Source organism: Arvicola amphibius, chromosome 3, assembly GCF_903992535.2.
Source record: "Arvicola amphibius chromosome 3, mArvAmp1.2, whole genome shotgun sequence".
Taxonomy (NCBI): domain Eukaryota; kingdom Metazoa; phylum Chordata; class Mammalia; order Rodentia; family Cricetidae; genus Arvicola; species Arvicola amphibius.
This window is the reverse complement of record NC_052049.1, coordinates 56,981,829-57,004,550: the sequence shown is the minus strand read 5'-3', so window position 1 is coordinate 57,004,550 and position 22,722 is coordinate 56,981,829. Positions and strand designations below refer to the sequence as shown.

Genomic DNA, 22,722 nt, shown 5'->3' with positions numbered 1-22,722 from the left:
CTTCAGTATAGGCTATCTGCTGTTCCGCTTGGGTCTAGAATGCTACTCAATAATGAAACACATTTAGGTGAAGTACATTCTTATTTTGATGTCATGATTCCTATCCTAGTGACTATTTCCACCTGCAATTATGAACAGTTTTTATCCCTTACTTTATACAATTCTAAAACCTCATTGGAAGGAGTTGACTTTGGCCTTTGGCTAGAACTGGCTTCTCCTAATTTACCACCATAAGCTCACCTCTTATGATTTTTTCAGTCTTTCTAAAAAAAACAATTAACCTGTTCAAGAATAACTTAAGGTCTAGATTTTAATGTTTAAATCCTTTAGATATGCTCATACACAGCCACATATCTGATAGATTTTTCACAAAACATTGGCCTAACTAGTCCTTGACTCCAGTTCATGATTATTTTATTGAAAGATACAATATCTAAAATGTGACATAATGTACCCCACTCATCACATATAACCACCTTTTAAAAAGCCAGTGACATTTGTTTGTGGCTGAAAGCCCATTCAGAGAAAGCCACATATCTATATTCATATGCGAAGAAGTTCTAATTCTCCAAAACATCCAAAACATCCTTTTCTACATAAAGTAAACATGAAGCAAATTATTCTTTTCTTTAATTAGTTTGTATTGCTTTTTAGAAGCAAAATTTGGCTGTATCTCCTTTTAGTTTACTCTGGCTCTGAAAATGAAAATTATATCCCAAGACCAGTGTTTCCCCTTCCCTCACCCACTCACTGTTTTCTACAGGCAGGGAGCAAAGTGTAGCCTGTCACACAGCCCCCAGAGGTGTCCCTGTCCATCCACCCTATTGACTTGGTTTAGAATATGAACCTAATTCTCCAGCTACTACCGTTCTTCCAAAGCTCTGTTTCTAAACTATGCTCCATCTTCTCAAGTTTCTCAAGGAAGGTGGCCATTGCTCACAACTTTCAGTGAATCGGGAAGGGCTTTATTCCCTTACCCCCAGATAGCCTCTCTAGACTCTTGACCATGAGAAGCAAGTTTTCAAGAGAGACTCTGATTTTGGTATTCTGATTTTCTGTTAGACATTTTTACTGGAATGAACAAGCAGCCAAACTCTGTGGCAGGAGCCATAATGGCTTGCATTATTACTACTAGGTGACATTAACCATTTCCTTCACTCTCGTTTTAGATTACGATGATCTTGACAGCAAAGATGATACCAGTGTTACCATATGTGACTCAGAATATGCTTAAAAATATTTTAAAATAATCTATGTAATCACAATACAATTTAATCTTTGTATTCTCAACCACAAAAATAAATAAATAAAACCTTGAGCAACATACCAACAAATAGAAAACTGAATATGAATTCTAATAATTAAAGATTATTGTTCAGATGTATGATGGGAATTCTTTGGGAAATATTTCATTTTGATACACGAAATACATTATTTATATAAAGAATCTGAACTCCAGCAAATGAGAAGATATAAGAAACATAAGGTCAAAGATGGCCTGATTATTTCTTACAACCTAAAAGAAATATTAATGGGCTGCTTATTCAGTAACAGCTGGCTTGCCCAATGATCTTATAGCTATAACTTAGGGAATGATTAACAGCTTTAAGCTATAAAGAAAACAGAACTAGTAATCTTCCACCTAAATTTAAGCCTACCTAACTTTTGGAAAACAGGTGAACTTTCATGCCATACCTATGATAGAAGTAGGGGTGAATTGTGGATTGGTTTTATGTGTTGTTAGATATTTATCTAAAGATCTCCATCTATGAATGGCATTGTTGCCTCTTCAAGGAAGTTTCCTCTTCACCTACCAAAAGCTAACAGTCAGAGTCATGGCCCCATGGTACTTGAAGCTCCTTAGATGAACTGCCCATCATCCCAGAGAGACAGTTTTCTCTTGGCTTCCATAACAAAGAAGAAAGAATAATACCAGGGAATCTACAGCTACTTGAGCATGAGGCAATGATTTTCCATCCATAGTGTAGCATTTGGCCCTAAAATCATGTTTTACACCCCACTGTGCATGTCTATGCAAGGAAGGGAAGGCAGTTGTAACTACATGGGACCACAAGAGACTTAGAAATGCTGCTTCTTTTGGCATTTTGCATGTGACAAACTTAAGAAGCTGTTCCCAAGACACAGCATCAATTCTCCACTAATACTGGAACAACTGACATCAAGGTGGGTGCTCTTCAGGTCTCTTGACAAACCTTCCAGGACACTGCCATAAGACTCCTTAGTTCTTCCCTCCCTGTAGTTGGCTAGGCTATTCCTTTTTTTCAGTAACCCAGAAGTACCGCCCCATGCTTGTGCTCCCGGTGTCATGGTGGCATACTGGAGACAAGCTGGGCTCAACCACAAAAGCAGAGAGGGAATGCCCTGAAGACCGAATTCAAAGCAAATACCTAGAAGACTTAAATCATACAAATTATGAAAGTGAGGAGGAAGTTATCAACCCTGACTGATGCATGAAATGCTGTATCTTCAAGGTGAAGGTGTGTAGGTATCTGTTATGGCAGGTTGAATTCAACCTCAACTCTTGGAATGAAAAGAAAAAGAACACATGTATTGTTCATAAATGGACTATGCCAATAAATTGGTGAGGTTGACTCTCAAAAACAGCAACAACAAAAACAAAAAGAAAAGGAACTCTTGGAGACACTGTGTGGTTTACCTTCACACACCAAAGACACTAAAGGGGCAGTGTAATATAATGGCTAATGATTCTGAAACCAGTCAGGCTGGCTTAACTATCGCTCTGCTACTGTCTAACTAGTATAGAAGACTCTGAGTGCCCCAGGTTTTACACCTGTAAAAGCAGATGACAGTATTCACCTCCTAGAGTTCCTGGTAGATGGGGGATTAAGGAGAGAGCAAATAAGCAAAATTAATACATAAAACAAACATGCTCTGAACCACAGCACTTCATTATAGATCTTTCTTCTTTCCTCTGTGAACATTCCTTCGCTGTTTCTTTCCTTGTTTTCGTTTCTCACCTTTCATGTCTGCCTGCGTTTGGTGGCATCTAAAACACCGTCAGCTCCTACACAGGGAGTGCCTAGTGACTCTTAGTCAAGACTAGTAGCTTCTCCACCAGCTTGTAAATGAGCCAAGTGATTCTGCTCTTTGGAGGAATCTCCTGTTATGTTACTGGACGTTCTCTTCCACTTGTCCCATTTTATTGAGCAATTTAATTACGATGAAGGGCATTCCACCAGCCCTAAAGCTAAGAGACAGCATGCTAGCGAGGAGACAGCCTTCATGTTTTACTTACTCGTCAGTTTCTAAAGACTTTTTATTTGGAAATTATTTGGTAATTTACAGAAAGATTGAATAATGAGATCTACATGATCAAACTTCATATTTACATAGAAATTTTGAAAGAATAAATAATTTTTAAAATTTTATTAGATTTATTAATTTTCTCTTATGTGAGTGTTTTTCCTGTATATATATATATATATATATATATATATATATATATATATATGGATGTATGTATATGTGCTCCACATGTGTGTGAAGGTCATAAATAGGCTTCTGATCCCTTAAACTGAAGTATGGATGGTTATGAGGCATTATGTGGGTTCAGGGAATCAAACTTTGTTCTTTCTAAGAGTATAATTGCTCTTAGCTGCCAAGCTATCCCTTCAGCCCACCCCCCAAAATAAAAATTCATTTCAATAAAATGAATAACAATACATAGACTACCTGTGTACCAGTCTTAGTTCCTTTTGTGCTGCTATAACAAGATGCCTGTGATTGAGGAATTTACAAAGAATATTATTATTCTTGACTCATAAAACCAGTGCCTGAGGGATCCCAAAGCAAGTGACTGCACACCACGGAGCCCTTCTTGCTTCCTCATTCCATGCAAAGGGTAGAACAAGACAAGATATATGCACAAAGAAGTTGATGGAGGCACTGAATTCAACATTTCATCAAAAACTCTCACAATAATTAATCCAAACCTAAGTTAATAACCTAAAGTCACTCATGGGGCCATAATTCCATGATCAAATCATCTTTTGAAGCTTCACCTAACACTGTTGCATTATGGATTCATTTTCAAAAACATAAATATTGGGGACATTTTCCAGCTGTCACAACACCCTTAGATACATGTACTCATAACATTGCATCATCTTACTGTATCCATGTTCTCTGTGTGTGTGTATCTACATGCAATATAAGCACATATCTACTTAGAGTTGTACATATACATTTACATATATGACACATTATATTTATAATTAATTTTTAAAGATTTAATTTTTATAGTCATGTGTGTATGTGTTTGCCTGTCTGAGTTCATGTGTACCACATGCATGTGGTAACCATGTAAGCTACAGAAGTTATCCTAAGTCTAGGAACTGGAGTTAGAGATAGTTGTAAACCACCAGGGTGTACTGTCAACCAAACCCAGGTCCTCAACAAGAGAAACAAATGTTCTTTAATTACTGAACAATCTCACCATCCTCCATTATACTTAATAAATATTATCTTTTTCTTCATGACTTGTAAGACATTCACATATTCTTTGTCTCTCAATATCTTAGCATGTGTTATTTAAGAATATGAGTATTTTCATTTATATAATTGCTTTATGTTGTGTAATATTAGGTTAACTGGGAAAACAAGTGTTGCATGTGTTTATGCTGTGGAATATTACTTTGTGTAAAGATGTATTTGCTTGTTTTTGCTCTGCTTGTTTAATGATGTAAGGATGTGTACTTACTTATGCAAAGATGAGTTGCATCTGTTTCACCTGCCTGTCTAAGGCACCTGAGTGGTCTAAATAAAAAGCTGAACATCCACTCACAAGGCAGAAGAGGAATAAGCAAGCCTGTTAGGCAGCGAGAATAAATAAGAAGAGGAGAAAAACGAAGAAAGAAATGAGAAAAAGAGAAGGAGCGAAAAAGGGAGATGACCAGGACAAGAAGTCAGGTAGTAAGCAGCCAACAGACATGAGAAACAGTGAAGGTAAGATACAGGAAGAAAGAAAAGTAAAAATCCTTGAGGCAAAAGATAAATAAAGAGAAACAAGTTAATTTAAGTTAAAAGAGCTACCCAGAAACAAGCCCAAGCTAGGCTGAACATTCATAACTAATAATAAGTCTCTATGTCATGATTTGGGAGCTGGTTGGGGGCCCCCACGGTTTAATATATTGCCCTTACTCCAGGTTCTCAACTGATACAATTATTCCCTTTACAGAATTTTCTTCTACTAGCATCCATTCTAAAATAGCACTTCATTAGTTGTCCAATCTCTTTAGTATCGTTTAATTGAAAACATTTCTAATGACAGAACCTTAATTTTATAACAGTGCATTCTTCCCTCTTTAGGTTTCATAAACTTAGAATGTATGTAGAACAATGTCACCTCAACCTCTCCCTAAGCAGACAATTTAATTCGTCATTTAAAAGTATAGTAGGGATGTTGTTTCAAATCCACATGACATATGTCTAAATATTACTAATTTGAATGGTAAAAAAAATAAAACTAAACTCGAAATGCCTTAATACTATTGCCTTGTATTCCAGAAATAAGAATAATGACCATATTGCAGGAAACTACAGATTTCTTCACAATCATTAGGAAAGACATAACTGAACACATTTCTTTAAAAGTTTAAGATTTGGAAAATGTTTATAATGTATTCATTATTCTTTAAAGGTGTTTGTTTAATTTTTAAAGAACAGTATCTATTTGTCTTCCTAGCTTTAAATTATCAGAGGCACACTTATTAAGAAAGAGTATATGACAGAAAGTTTGAATTGTTTGGAAATAATCAGAGGACTTGAGAACCTCACAGCACTAGTTTTGTGTTCTGGGTGCTCCATCTCAAGTTTGCTGGAAGAAGTCTGATGAGGGCTGGTCCACATCTGCTCTGTTCTCTTCCCGAACACTGAGATCTTCCCTTAGCCCTTCCTAGGTATGGAAAATCTGAACAGAGTTGCCAAGACACCCCAATGCTCGATCCTGGATCTCCTTCCATCATACAACCAACCAACACACACACCACCTCTCATTAGAGACTTCATGTGCCCTGGCTGGGTAACTCCTGATGAAGGCCTGACCATACCTTCTTGGATAAAAGCCTATGGCAAAGAATTAATGTCTTGAAAAGTTGGGGGCACACTTAAACCAGACAGTAAAACATAGAACACTTTCAAGACCCACCCAGATCACAAACATTGATTTAGAGTTTTCCACCAAAACCAATATTTTGCCATGACCTAAGCTATTGGCAGAAAAGCCACACAAAAAGAGCATGGCAGCTGCCATCTCTGACGTATGTTGTCTAGCTGAGAGGGGAGTTTTTCTTTTGTGGTCTGTGGGTAATGGCCAATATTTGTTAAGTATGAATCAGTATTAACTCCTTCAGTCATCACAAAAAAAAAATCCCCAAATGCAGGTCTTGTTCTTATCCCCATTCTAAAGATGAGAATCTCAGAGCCACACAGTGACTATAATTTATGCTAAAATGTTCTAGGGGCTATAGATTGTCTCCCCTCAGGCTCTGAAGCCCTATGCCCTACACAAGGTTGTCTTAATATGGGGATTTGTGGAGGTCATTGTATTCGGTAGGCGTATAGGGTGGACTGCTCAGGGTTTGAAATGATCCCCAGACTTCTCTTGCTTTATGTTATTGTTGTTTTGAGTCTCATAGAAGTAACCAAAGTGAAAAAAATCAAAGATTATTATGTGGCAGGTGGGATACTGGTGTATCTGGGCAAACTGGTGGTCATTTCTAGGTTTCATTTAAGAAATAAAACTTTTTTATCTGGGACTATTACACATCAGATGGAATCATTAACACTACATTTTTTGCTCCCTGTAAGGTCAATACCATTGCATTCTCAACTAAACCAAGGTCTCTTGGCAATGTGCCTAAGTGAACTAAAAGGAAGAGAAACATCACTGGAGAAACAGAAGACTCAGCACACAGAAAAGATGTCATAGAGAACTTAGTTGTTCTTAAATTGATTTCTCAATTATTGGTGGCTTGCACGATGCCATGGGTTTCCTTGTTACACTTTTGAGGATTTTACTTAGTGCACTGAAGTTTCTCCATAACAAAAAAAAAAAGAAGTTTATAAGCATTTAAAGGTGCAAACACTAAGTTAAGCCATCATGGAATTTGAACTGATACCTCGTACTTAAAGCTTAGGTATGGCCAAGGACATTCATTTTTCATTTTAAGGTACTTTTTTCCAAAGCCGGATTCATTATTCCAATATCCAATATTTTATATAAATACCTAGATTTCTGTTCTCATTTTCAAAAATGTGTATTATGTAGGGTTGGGGACCGTGCAGGTATGAGTGGATTTCCTGGAGCTGGCATCAGAGGCAGCTGTGAAACTCCTGACCTGGGCACTAGTGACTGAACCCAGATCCTCACCAAGAGCAGTTATGTACTCTTAACCGCTGACCCATCCCTCCAGCCCCTCTGCTGTCATTTAAAAGCCTAGAATACGGCTGAGTAATATCGCACTGTTTTCTTCCTTACAGGTTTTTTTGCATATATACTTTGGGTTTTTAAGGAATTCCTGAGTGAGGGAACACAGATATCTCTGAATCTCTATGTGTTTCTTGTACTTTTTCTTCTTTCCTTTCCTTGTTTGGTTGTTCTGTCATATTCTGATTTGTATTTTGCCTACCATGTTTTGTTATCATCCCTAGATGCCTGTTTGTTTTCTAATGAGAGACAGGAAGGCTGTGGATCTAAATGGGAGGGAAAATGGGGAGGAACTGGAAAGCATTGAGGAGGGGAACTCCAAGAAGAATATATTTTATGGAAAAAAGCTAATTTTAATGTTTTTAAAAAGCCTAGAGTATGACATTATTGGAGTGACATTATCTCATGGTGGCAGCTGAGCTGAGCAGTGGCTCTGCTACACAGCCATCCTCCTCCTGAAGGATGTTCTATGGGAAAGGACGAAGCGCAGTCAGATCTATCTGCTGCAATTTACATGGGCAGTGGCCCTTGACACTGAATGAACTCACGAGAAGAGGCAACTAAAGCACCAAAGAGTATCCTATCTCAACAATGTTTTTAGAAGTACAGAGGTAAAGAAGATATCTTATGACCTTCAAGGAGAATGCAAGGATTTGTTTTTTTTTCTCTCTTCCATACAATTGTTATGACTGCACCCACAAATGAGACTAAAAAAATAACACCATATAAGACTGAGGCAGCATAAATAAATTAACTATATATCTTTAATCAGTGCCTGACACCTCTCAAATACATAATAGATACAGTCTGTGGTCATTATCATATGGTAATATGAAGACAAATGTGAACAAATCAGACACATCACTGTGTTGCTATAGAGCAATACACCTATGTGCAGCCTGCATATCTATTTCTTGCCAGTTTGTTCTTATAGGCTGACATGTTAATAATATTGTAATTGTATGTCGATGTCTGGCAACATAAAACTATGCTGGGCTCTTCGTGCTCAAATCGTGCTACTGAGCATGCAGTTTTCTTTGATCTGCTCGTTGTCCTCGCCTGCCATCCTGAACAGAATGAACACAAACATACTAATCTAGTGAGCAACTCTCCTTTATGTGATATAAATTGTTGCCTGGAACTGTGCTGTGCTATATAAATGATGGTTCTCCTCTGCAAATAGTGCCTATTAACTGGAAACCATATTTATGTGCCGAGATAAACAGGGCATTATTCCGAAGTCTTGGTTTAGTAAATACTGTGGTCTCCTGGATGTTAGAGCAAAATCAAAACAGTAAACAAACAGGCAAATCTTTATAGCTATTGTTTAAAACTCAGGGAGGAGAAGGAATAAAAAGATCCTTTAGCCATGTGATTGGTCAAGTTCTGGATAATAGAAAAACATTGTAAATTATATTTAAGGAAAGTAGAGCAATTTTGGCATGATGTCTTAAAAACACTCAGGAAATCTGAGTTAGAGATACATCTAACCATGCATTTATTTTATATTAGGAATTGTATCCATAATATTATTCTTCTAATGGTAATTGTTCTTTAGTCAAAGCTTAGATCAAATGTGTCATTGCTTCATACACAATAAAAGAGAACTATGTATCTACTTAAATGCAAACATCTTCAAATATGCTCTAACACTGTGTTGATAGAGGTTTCTGTCTGACCAGGTCCCATAGTCATTCAGTCCCAAAGAAATACACAGAGGTCTACATTAATCATAAGCTGGTTGGCCTATTACAAAGGCTTCTTATTAATTAATTCTTACATATTAACCCATTATTCTTGTCTGTGTTAGCTACGTGGCTTGGTACCTTTCATCAGCGAGGCATTCTCATCTCGCTCCCTCTCTGTCTGGGTGACGACTGCAGACTATGTCTATCCTCTTACCAGAATTCTCCTGTTCTGGTCACCTCGCCTATACTTATATTATTAAAAATAATACAAGTGACAGGATAAAGATCATTATCCCACAGCAACACTGATCTTTTTTTTAAAGCTGAGATAAAATTTAGAAGATATTCACTTTTGAGCCAGTTAAAACATCGACTTGGTAGGTTTAACAATGATTAATTTTTAGAGTTGCAGGTGTTCTTGAAGAATTGTAAGCTGTATTTATAACAGACAGCTTCAAATGAGAACTGATAACTCTGTACTTTTAAATCCTCTTTTTCTCCAAGGAAATTAGGACAGGATTGAAAGAAATGGTAGAAGCATGCTTGGGAATACGACACTGACAAATTCAAAACTGTTAGTGAGAAAAATAGTTGGATGTATATACCCCTGTGGTTTATTAATGAATACTCCAGAGATCCTCTTTTAAGAAAAGTCTTCCTTCCCGATGTGTATTCTAAATGTTCAAAGTCAGTAAGGGCATATTGCCATGTGAATATGAATTTGCTATTTCTGTAAAAACTTGTTATATTTACTTCTATGTATTACTATAAAAGGAGATAAAACCTATAATCTACTCAAAGAATACTATCAGGAGATGATTGCTAAATGACCCCCTCAGCATTTTCCACTTCCCAACACATTATTACATGGAGTGGCATTTTAGGTTAATTGTCAGATACATGTAAGGCCTCTCAAAGTCTCCATGCAGAATTGGCAACAAAACACAACCTGTGGTCAATTTCTACCCTCCAGGATAATCAAGGATAGTTAGTTCACCCCAGAGCCACAGGGCAGCTCCTGGGCCACAGGCACACCAAAAACTGATGCACCTAGAATCCTGGAATGGCCTTGGCTGGGGAAGAGCTTTTCATCCTGCCGCTCATGCTCCCTTTGGGGGTGCTAGATTTCCTGGGGACAATGGGTAGTGGGCAAAGGGAGAGCATCTCATGAGGATGGAGAAGAACTTGGCCCCTCTGCCTGCTTTCCACTGACAGAGAGGAAAGCCCATCCTCATCCAATTTGAATAGCTGCCAGAAGTAAGCTCTCTCCTTTGCCTGTATCACACATAGTGATTTTCTCCCCTGCTGCATTTCCTAGGAATATCAGCCATGAGGAAATACAGCTACTGCAAGCTGAATATTTCTACCCAAAGCTGACCTGCCTGACCTGTTTGAAGAACACAGACTGTAAGAAAGGATTCCACTTAAGTCAGCATCTAAATCTTTTTGCACACTGTTTGTGGCACAGAGCTCTCCATACAGGAGGATACTAAGCATTGGAAAATTTCCATCAACTTCTGCAAGGGCAAACTAGGTGAAATGTAAATAAATTGTTTAGTCTAGTCATTGGACCTGATAACCCCAATAAATATCATTCAGGCACACAATTCTGCCCTATGTAATCCAATAAGAGGGAGTGCATGTCCATGACATTTCTGGTATTTCCATACGATTTATTGTGGTAATTTTTAGCATGCCCTAACAGAATGATTAACTTAATAAAACAATATTCAGTGCACACACAATAATACAAAAACATAGTATTCTATTTCTAGCAAAACGTCACTGTTAAACAATTAGTTATTACTAATAATATGATATCTTGGCTTAATACTTTTCCTTGACAAAACTGGAATGCAGCCCTTCTTTTATTAACTGACCTTTCCTAATGACTTAGACAAATTCAATGGCAATTTATCACAAAGGCCTTTCAAATGTTCAAAATTTATTTATAAACTTTCTATAAATTCTGAAATTATTCTACAATACAAATAAAATGTCTTTAGACTTGAAACCTTAAAACAACAGTGGATGATAACACAAATGCTAAGCAAAGATGCTTGACCTTTTAAACAATCCATCTCTGCATAGTCTTCAATTAAAATATTACATAACCCTAAGAAAGCACATAAAACTTCTGCTAGTAGATAGTAATTATCCACAACCTTGAAGTCCCTTAAGACTTGGCAGTGATGCCTACATGTCCTGTGGCACAAAAAAAAATTAATTCCTATGAGGTCTAGTCTAGATGTCTCTGTCAAGTTTGCTGCCAGATATTTGTAGGTGGGAAGAAAAGGGGGTTTGTTTGATTTACGATATATTCTTCTGGAGTCTTTGATGGAGTTGAAGAATTTATAGTTATAGTTATATGTGCTGCTAAGCTAAACCAGCATGTATCATCCACACTATGTCTCCCTGTACTTAGCTCCTTCACAGTCAAAAAATTAAAAAAAAATAATATAGATAATCCAGTCTCTGTGCATATTTCATCTTTACGTGGCTTGTTTTTACTCTATTACTTTTAAATATTTATTTTATTATCTTACTCTTTTAATCTATGACTATCTATACTGTCTCTTTAAAGACGTTGCTCTTTTTTAAAGCATTAACTTTATTTTATGACTCTCTATACTCTTTTTCCTCTCTCTCCCAAGCCGACATACATTTATCCAACACTGTAACCCATTTAGAGGTCATTTATGTCTGAATCTGTCCTATTGTGAATCTGTAATTCTTTACTGACCAGGAACACTTCTTATAATGCTAAGCACTTCTTAAAAACTTAAGCTTTGTTATTGTTCAGGTAATACATCAGTACTTGCTTGGCCCACACAGTTCAGCATGGTGGAGCCACTCACACCTACTTCTAGGCACACAGCCAATCCATGCTGCCATTAAGCAAGCTATAGCCATCTGTTCACAAACCCTATCCAAATGCTCTTTAACCAGACCTCCTGCTTGAAAGAGCCAGAGGTCACGCTAGCAGCACAACCCAAAAAGCCAGCATTTCAAAATTACTACTTTTTTTCTGCTGCAGCTGAGTTAGGAAAATCTCTCTTAAAGGAGCGGCGACATGCTGCCAGCAAACAGCAAGAAGCTGTGTTAAACTCTGTACTTTTGTGCCTGGAATTTCTTTTGAAGCTTTCTCAGGTTTTATGTGGATATGGTAAGCAAAGTTGGAGCACCATTTGTTGTAGGAGGGCCCGCTTGTTTATCCTGGCCACCTGGCTAACTTAACCCCAAAATAACCACACAGAAATAAATACTGCTTGGCCCATTAGCTTAGTTTCTTATTGGTTAATTCTTACATCTTAATTTAGCCCATTTCTATTAATGTGTATATCGCCACGTGGCAGTGGCTTATCAGGTAAAATTCCCAGTGTCGGTCTCTGGTCAATCCATGGCATCTCGCTGAATTTGCTTTCTTCCTCCCAGAATTCAGTTCCATCTTCCCCACCTACCTAAGTTCTGCCCTATCAGGCCAAGGCAGTTTCTTTATTCATTAACCAGTATAAGCAACACATAGAAAGAAGGACCTCCTACACCAACAATATTTGTGAAATAGTCCCACATTCAGTTTCTTCATTTCTGAACTCTACCTTCTCCTATTACTTTTGAGTTTATTATAGAGAATTGAAGTTTTCTTTGAAAATAAATATTTCACAAGCTTTTTATTTAAATACTTGTAAAAATAATGGTTCTTAAATCTTATGCCAATTTATTAAAAGATTGAAAGAATATAGAGCAAAAGGTTAACAAGATCAACTCAAATTATAAAGGCAAACAATACAATCACTGTAAGTTATTCTGACACTGTTAGTATGGTTTCAAACCAATAATAATAATTTTTAGAGAAGAGAAATTTTAAAAATATAATAAATACTTTCTTCACTTGTTACCCTAGTTAAGACATGGGAATGTTATCAACATTGAAAAATGCTAAATTTATCATTATTTTGATATAAGAATTTGATATCAATATATTTTATATTAAAACTCTGACATGCTGCTACAGTAAGGATAATTTACAAAATAGGTTAATGTGTGTTATCAGTGTGAAGTTCACTTAATGTAAATCAGTGCACAAAAAATGAGGGAGAATATTTTATTCCAAATTTAAAACTTTACATAACACTGTGGCAATTTATAAGTGAGATTTTTATACCAAATATACTAGAGGACAGATTGAATTAAATTTTTATTCTCCATATGCATAATAATATCACAATAATATTTACATGATCAAAGAGTAACTAAAGACTAGTAAACCAGATTGAGCCAGCAACCTGGGACAGAGTGAGCCTGCGAAGGTGAACTTCACAGCAGCAGGCAGATCTAGACCAGAGACATTTGCAGAAGGAAGACTGGGCAAGTGACCAAGGCTTGAAGAGGCCTGGGACAGTGAATTCCACAGGAGCAGGACTGAGCCAGCAACCTAGGCTGGACCAGGCCTGAGACAGTGAGCTCTCCCTGAGTGGGAGTGGATCAAGACCAGGGACATTTGCAGAGGCAAGATTGAGCCAGCTACCTGGACCAGGACAGGCCTGGGATGGCAAACTTCACATGAACAGGACTGAGCCAATTACTTAGGCTGGAGCACACCTGAGATAGCGAACACCACAGGAGAAGGTACAAGGGACCAACCACTGAGGGAGTGAGACAGAGCAAGAGCCCTCCATGGGTCCGAGCATGAGTCTAGAACCTCTGAAGCAGTAGGCCTGAGCTCTGCAGGTCTAGGCACACCTGAGTCTGAAACCTCCAAGGGAGTAGATCAGAGCCAGAGACCTTTGTGGGACCAACTCCAAGCCAGGGACCTCCGCAGGAATGAATCTAGACCAGGAACATTTATAGAATTAGGTCTGAGCTGGCCACCTAAGCCAGAGCAGGAATGAGACAGCAAACTCCACCAGAGCAGAACAAACCCCAGGAGCGCTGAGCAACTTCCAGGAACACAGAGTGACCAATGCGGAGACTGTAACTGTGGCACTAACTGCACCACAAGGAGCAACCATCTGAGTGTTGGAGCTATAGAAAACTGGAAGATTGACCACCAGAGTCACAGACAGCCCCAACTACACCAATTAGAGGAAAAGATTGATAGACAAGATAAGAACACATGCAATACCACAAAGGGCAACACAACACCAGTAAAATCTAGTGATCCTACAATAACAAGAATTGAACAACCAATTATAAATAAAGCAGAAGAAAATAGCCTAAAAAAATAACTATAGGAGAATGTTTGAGGCCCTTAAATAGGAAATGAGAAATTCCCTCAAAGAAATAGAGGAAAAAACAAACAAAAAATCTGAAGACATCAACAGATCCCTTAATAAAAACCAAGAAAAAGCAAGCAAACATATGAAAGAAAATTTCAAAACTTGAAAACTGAAATAGAGACAAAAAAGAAAACAAAAGTTGAGGGACTATAGAAAAAGAAATTATGAGAAAACAATTAGGAACCACAAATGTAAGAATAAACATCAGAATAGAAGAGATGGAAGAGAGAATCTCAAGCGCTGAAGATACAATAGAGGAAATAGACTCATTGGTCAAAGAAAACATTAAATCTAACAAAAGCTTAACACAAAATATCGAGGAAATATGGGGCACCATGAAAAGACCAAATCTAAAAATAATAGGTATAGAAGAAGGAGAAGTTCAACTCAAAAGCACAGAAAATATACTTTAAAAAGTCATAGAAGAAAACTTTCCCAACCTAAAGAAAGATATAACTATGAAGATACAAGAAGCTTACAGAACACCAAATATACTGGATCAAAAAAAACAAAGTTCTCTCGGCAAAGGTCCTGCTGAGCTGCTCTGCCAAGATGTGCGACTTCACCGAGGACCAGACTGCAGAATTCAAGGAGGCTTTCCTGTTTGACCAAATAGGTGATTACAAGATCCTGTAAAGCCAATCTGGGGATGTGATGAGAGCCCAGGGCCAGAACCCTACCAATGCCAAGGTGCCCAAGATCCTTGGGAAACCCAAGAGACATGAGATGAATGTGAAGATGTTGGACTTTGAGGACTTCCTGCCCATGCTGCAGACTGTGGCCAAGAACAAGGACCAGGGAACTTATGAGGACTATGTTGAAGGCCTTCGTGTGTTTGACAAGGAAGGGAATGGTACCAACATGGGTGCTGATATTCAGCACGTACTTGTCATACTGGGAGAGAAGATGACAGAGGAGGAAGTGGAGATGTTGGTGGCAGGTCACGAGGACAGCAACAGTTGTATCAACTACAAAGAGCTTGTCCTGATGGTGCTGAACGGCTGAGGATACTTTCATATCCCAAACCTGTGCCTTGTCCAGTGTGAGATCCCTCTGTGGCCCCTCATAGGTTCCCTTGTCATAGCACCTTGTCATCTGGTCTCTTCTGGATGTCTGACTTCACCAAATAAAATTTTTTCTCTTTGCCCAAAAAAAAGTCCTCTTGCCACATAATAATCAAACACTGAACATGTAGAATAAAAAAATAATATTAAGAGCTATAAAGAAAAAGGGCCAAGTAACATATAAAGGCAGATCTATCAGAATTACACCTGACTTCCAATGGAGACAATGAAAGCCAGAAGGTCCTGGTCAAGTGATATGCAGACATTAGGAGACCATGGATGCCAGCCCAGACTACTATACCCAACAAAACTTTCAATCACCATAGAAAGACAAAATAAGATATTTCATGACAAAACCAGATTTAATCAATACCTAGCCACAAATCCAGCCCTATACAAAGTACTAGAAGGAAAACTCCAACCCAAGGAAATTGTCTACATCAAATAAACACAGACAATTGATCCCACAGCAGCAAAACTCAAAGAAGGATAAAACACACAAATTTGTATCACCAACAATGAAAACTAAATTAAGAGGAGATAGCAATCACTGGTCATTAATATTCCTTAATATAAATGGACTCAAATCTCCTATAAAAAGACACAGGCTAAGAGATTAGATAGGAAAACAGAATCCATCCTTCTGCTGTACACAAGAAACACACCTCAACCTCAAAGATAGACATTGCCTCAGAGTAGAGTTGAGAAAAAAATTTCCAATCAAATGAACTTAATAAAAAAGCTGGTGTAGTTATCCTATTATCTAACAAAATAGATTCCAAACTAAAATTAATCAAAAGAGATGAAGAAGGACATTTCATATTAGTCACAGGAAAAATCCATCAGAGGAAATCTCAATACTGAACATCTATGTTCCAAATACAAGGGTACCCTCATATGTAAAAGAAACACTTGTAAAGCTTAAATCATACATTAAACCCCACATACTAATAGTGGAGACTTGAACACTCTACTCTCACCAGTGGACAACAGGTCAGTCAGACAAAAAATTAACAGAAAAATAAGGGAATTAACAGATGGTATGACCCAAATGGACTTAACAGACATCTATAGAATATTCTATCCAAACATAAAAAGAATATACCTTCTTCTCAGCACCTCATAGAACCTTCTTAAAAACTGACCACATACGCAGTAACAAAACAAACATCAACAGATACAAAACAATTAGAATAACCCCATGTAGCTTATTGGATCACAATCACTTAAAACAAGAATTCAACAGCAACACTACTTCCAGAAATGCCACAAACACATGGAAATTAAAGAATGCTCACCTGAGTCATCAGTGGGTCAAGAAAGAAATAAAGGGAGAAATTAAGGACTTCCTAAAATTCAATGAAAATGATCGTACAACATACCCAAATTTAGGAAACACAATGAAAGCAATGTTAAGAGGAAAGTTCATAGCACTAAATACCTACATAAAGAAGCTGAAAATATTCCACACTAGTGAATTAACAGAACATTTGAAAATGCTAGAACAAAAAGAAGGAAACTCACACAAGAGAACTTGACAGCAGGAAATATTCAAATTGAGAACTGAAATCAACAAAATAGAAACAAAGAAAACAATTCAAAGAATCAATGAGACAAAGATTGGTTCTTTGAGAGAATCAACAAAATAGACAAACCTTTATCCAAACCAACCAAAAGACAAAGAGAGAGAGAGAGAGAGAGAGAGAGAGAGAGAGAGAGAGAAGAGAGAGAGAGAATAAAATCAGAAAAGAAAAGGGGGACATAATGACAGACATGGAGGAAAGCCACAGAATCATCAGGTCATATTTTGAAAACCTTTACTTTACAAAATTGGAAAACTTAAAAGAAATGGACAACTTTTGGGATAAATATCACTTACCAAAATTAAATCAAGACCATATAAGCAAATTAAACAGACCTATAACTGCTAAAGAAATAGAAACAGTCATTGAAAGTCTCCCAACAAGAAAAAGGTCAGGACCAGATCGTTTCAGCTCAGAATTTTACAAGATTTTTAAGGAAGAACTAATACCAATACTCCTCAAATTATTCCACACAATAGAAACAGAAGGAACATTGCCAATCTCTTTTTATAAGGCTACAATTACCCTGATACCCAAACCGCAAAAAGACATTACCAAAAAGAGAATTACAGACCATTATCACTCATGAACATTGGTCAAAAATACTAAATAAAATATGGGCAAATTGAATCCAAGAACACATCAGAACCATCATCCACCATGATCAAGTTAGCTTCATCCCACAGATGCAGAGATGGTTCAACATATGAAAATCTGTCAACATAATCTACCATGTGAACAAGCTGAAAAATAAAAAACACATGATCATCTCATTAGATGCTGAGAAAACTTTCAACAAAATACAACATCCCTTCATGATGAAGGTCTTGGAAAGAGCAGAGATACAATGAACATACTTAAACATAATAAAGGCAATATACAGAAAGCCAACAGCCAACATCAAACTAAATGGAGAGAAACTCACAGTGATCCCACTGAAATCAGGAACAAGACAAGGTTGTCCACTCTTTTCATATCAATTCAATATAGCTCTTGAGGTCCTAGCTAGAGCAATAAGACAATGAAAGATCGAGGGGATACAAATAAGAAAAGAAGTCAAACTCTCACTACTTGCTGATGTTATGATAGTTTACATAAGCGACCCCAAAAATTCTTCCAAGGAACTTCTACAACTCATAAACACTTCCAGTAATGTAGCAGGATACAAGCTTAACTCAAAAAAGTCAGAAGCTTCCTTTTACACAGATGATAAATGGGCTGAGAAAGAAATCAGAGAAACATTACCCTTCACAATAGCCACAAATAGCATAAAAAATCTCGGAGTAACTCTAACCAAACATGTGGATGACGTGTATGACAAGAACTTTAAATATCTGAATAAAGAAACTGAAGAAGACACCAGAAAGTGGAAAGATTTTCCATGCTCTCCGGTGGGTATAATTAACATAGTAAAAATGGCAATCTTACCAAATGCAACCTACAGATTCAATGCAATACTCATCAAAACATCAAAATCCCAGCAAAATTCTTCACAGACCATTGAAAGAACAGTATTCAACTTCATATGGAAAAGCAAAAAAAAAAAAAAAAAAAAAAAAAAAAAAAAAAAAAAAAAAAAAAAACCCAGGATAGTCAAAACAAACAATCCTGTGCAATAAAAGAACTTCTGGAGACATCACAATCCCTGACTTCAAACTCTGCATTGCTAGCCATGCGGGACCCAGGAGGGACGAAAAGCAGGCCTGCTTGTCGCGTCACTACACATTAGCACAGACACTGAAAGAAAAAATTAATAAATGGAACCTCCTGAAACTTAAAAGCTTCTGTAAAGCAAAGGACATGGTCAACAAGACAAAATGACAGCCTGCAGAATGGGAAAGGATCTTCAACAACCCCATATCAGACAGAGGTTTGATCTCCAAATTCTACAAATAACTCAAGAAATTGGTCATCAAAAGAACAAATAATCCAATAAAAAAATTGGAGTACAGACCTAAACAGAGAACTCTCAATAGAGGAATCTAAAATGGCTGAAAGACACTTAAGGAAATGCCCAACATCCTTAGCCATCAGAGAAATGCAAATCAAAACAACTCTGAGATTACATCTTACACCTGTAAGAATGGCCAAGATCAAAAACACTGATGACAACTTATGCTGGAAAGGTTGTGGGATAAAGGGAACACTCTTGCATTGCTGGTGGGAGTGCAAGCTGGTACAATCCCTTTGGATGTCAGTGTGGCAATTTCTCAGAAAATTAGGAAACAACCTTCCTCAAGATCCAGAAATACTACTTTTGGATATATATCCAAGAGATGCTAAATCGTACCACAAGGGCATGTGTTCAACTATGTTCATAGCAGCATTATTTGTCATAGCCAGAACCTGGAAACAACCTAAATGCCTCTTGATTGAAGAATGGATAAGGAAAATGTAGTAATTTACACAATGGAGTACTACACGGCAGAGAAAACATGAAATCTTGAAATTTGCAGACAAATGGATGGAGCTAGAAAACATCATATTGAGTGAGGTAACCCAGACCCAGAAAGACAATTATCATAGGTACTCACTCATAAGTGGTTTTTAATCATAAAGCATAGAAAACCAATCTATAAATCATAATCCCAGAGAATCTAGGACCCTGAGAGAGACATACATGGATCTAATCTACATGAGATGTAGTAAAAGATAAGATCTCCTTGAGTGTATTGGGAGTATGGGGACCATAAGAGAGGGTTGAGGGGAGGGGAGAGGCAGGGAGGGAAGCATAGAAAAACGCATAGCTCAATAAAATGAATAAAAAATAAGACCAGTAAACCAAAAAAGAGACTCAGACAAACATGAAATAGCTCTATCAGGTGGTAAATTAATTAAAAGATATTATTTTATTGATTATATAATGTTTTCATGATGTGGCAGAGATAGCTTTATGGCTAAGAACATTTGTTGTTATCTTTGAGGACCAGTGTTTGGTTCCCAGCACCCACACAGTGGCTTATAGTCACTTGAAACTACAGTTCCAGGTTATCTGGCACCTCATTCTGGCCTCCATAGGAGTTAGGCTTGCAGTCAGCACACTTACAAGCAAGCAAATACTTATACACATAAAATTAAAGTAAATACGCTTTTGTAAATGTTTGTATTAGTTTATCAGCTTTTAACACATTCACTTGTTTTACTTTCTGTTAATGTTCTATAAATATGTTTTGTGTCTAAATTAGTATTTGTCAATTTATAATCTTTTTATTTTAAAAAAACATCTTCAAAGTATAAAATCTCTAGCTGCAGTTCTGATGATCAGGGATTGTTCAAGTAGAGAAAGTCCCTGTACACTGAAATTGTACAGTTAGGTAGGCAGTCAGCTGGTCAAAGGGAAGAAAGGGGCAGGAAGGACAGGAGGTGGGGTTTGGAGGAGCTGATATAGCCACAGTGGAGAAATGGAATATAATTGAGTAAGGCAGAGTTGGGGGGCATAAAACAGAAAAGTATGGTATGGCTTGCACTTCACTGACGCACTGCTCATAATACCATAAACTGGGGTTGGGTCACAATACGTGATCGATCCATTCAACTACAAAGCACGGCAACGCTGTGACTCATGACGTGACATGATGAACCCTAAGAGCATCAAACTAAGTTTTAAAAGGCAACAGAAGACACCGTAGCATACCTTGAGTTTTTGTAAGATAATCTGTCTAGATAAATTCCTGGAGATGGAGGTAGAGCCAATCAGAGTCACCAAGGAATAAAGGAGAGAGGAAGGAAGAGTGAGAAATAACTTGATAATACGGTTGTTTGAGGCACATTTTGCACTACTGACATCCAAAATAGTAATATAAAATGCTCTTATTTATGATTTCAGAATTTCAAACATGTCTACAATGAAATACGGTCCAATTCTCACCAGATCCCCTCAATAAGCCCCCTTCCAAATCATGTACCCTTCTTCTTTGATAATTTTTTCACCCAGTAAATGCAGTTAAAGTTCCCATATGTACAAGGGTGTGAGGACATTCACTAGAGCACAGGCAGCCTGCCAGTGTCCAGACCCCCAAAAAACAATGATTCTCCCTTCACACCAGCGAAAAACTACCAAGAGCCTCTCAATGAGGGGCGGGGACTTGCAGAACAAGTCCCTCATCCATGCTGTTATTTCCAATGGATTAACCTCGCACAGGTTATGAACAGGTCGCCACAGCTGCCGTGAGTTCCTGCATGCAGCAGCCACAGCACATCCGGAAGACAGCGTGTCACACCATGTCACAGCACCCCACCCTTCAGTCTAACATCCTTTCCTCCCTAAGTCTTGGTGAGGTAGTAGGGTGACAATAATGTCCATTTTAAGGGTGAGGACTCACTGTTACTTAGTCTCAGTACATTACAAGTTCCGGTACTCTGTATTGACTGCTAATCTTGAAGGGGAAAATGAGCTTCTCCCAACAAGGTTGAGAGCAACTCACATCTGTGGCTATAAACATAAACCTTTAGAAAGCAGTTTGAGACCATGGCAGCTTAAAAAAATCAACAATGCCCTTTCCACCAAGCCAAAGCGAAGGCCTTGGAAACCAAACAAGGCAGTGTTGAAAGCCATCTGCAGCCACAAAAAGATGATCCAATCCACATGTCACCCATCCTTCAGGGGCCCAAGACTCTGGGGCTCCAGAGGCAGCCCAAATCCCCTCCAAAAAGCATACACAGGAGAAACAAGCTTGACCACTGTCTCATCATCAAATTCCCCCTGACCACTGAGTCAACCATGAAAAAGATAAAAGAAAACAACACACTTGCGTTCATTGAGGATGCCAAGGCCAACAAGCATCAGATCAAACAGGCTGTGAGGCAGTTCTGTGACACTGGTGGGGCCAAAGTCAACACCCCGCTAAGGCCTGAAGGAGAGAAGCCAGCATATGTTCAGATGGCCCCTCATTATGATGCTCTGGATGTTGCCAGCAAAATTGGAATCATCTAAATTGAATCTAGTTGGCTAGTTTTAAATATATACTTTGTCACCATAAAAAATATTAAATATTAAATAATACCTAAATATTAAAACTCTCTTTATTTTCAAGGTACAGAAAGCAAAAAGGTCCAAAATGCCTAGTTGATATTTCATTGAGTTGGCAAACAGATAGGCAGACAGATTATTAATAGTTGTGTTGCTTTTAAGTAAATCATCCAAGTATACACACTCTCAGGTGTTTGAAGAATAAAGAAAAATGCCAACAACCATAGAGCCTATGACCTCCTCAGCCATGGGCTGTTTCGTTGTTGCTGTTTGTTTGTTTGTTTGTTTGTTTGTTTTTACCAAGTTTTCAGTCCCAGCCATAAATACCCCCTATAAATCAGGCTTCAGATCCAGTCAGAAAGTGGTTTGTCATCCTGTAATAGTTAAGTCACTATGGTCAAGTGGAACACCACCCCTGGTTCTTGCCCAGCTCCGCATAAGGTCACTTGTGTCTTTTCTCTCCCAGAAGCCTGTGTAGTGTCTTCTGGCCTATAACAGGAAGCCAGCAAAGAGGAAGCTTCCTGATCAGTTTGAGACTGGTTTCCTGCTTCCTATAGCCAAAGTGTGGGGGCTTCCCTGAATATTTTAACATCTTTCCTGTTGCTGTGCTAAAGCACTGATCAAAACCAGTAGGGGTTAGGGGTGGGTTTACATGCCTTACAATTCCACAT

General features: G+C 37.8%; 2 protein-coding genes across 2 annotated transcripts in view; both read left to right on the top strand.

Annotated features, from left to right (window-relative positions):
* LOC119809110 (calmodulin-like protein 12) overlaps positions 1-15,440 on the top strand; it is a 150,027-nt gene extending 134,587 nt beyond the window's left edge. The window contains 1 exon segment of the mRNA XM_038321883.1: positions 14,988-15,440. Within this exon segment, the coding sequence (XP_038177811.1) occupies positions 14,988-15,440 (453 nt within the window).
* Positions 15,441-21,261: 5,821 nt separating this feature from the next.
* On the top strand, positions 21,262-22,015 carry LOC119809227 (60S ribosomal protein L23a-like). The gene is made up of 2 exons (XM_038322090.2): positions 21,262-21,355; positions 21,591-22,015. Exons 1-2 carry the CDS (start codon positions 21,262-21,264, stop codon positions 22,013-22,015), a joined length of 519 nt encoding a protein of 172 aa, XP_038178018.2.
* The last annotated feature ends 707 nt before the right edge of the window (positions 22,016-22,722 follow it).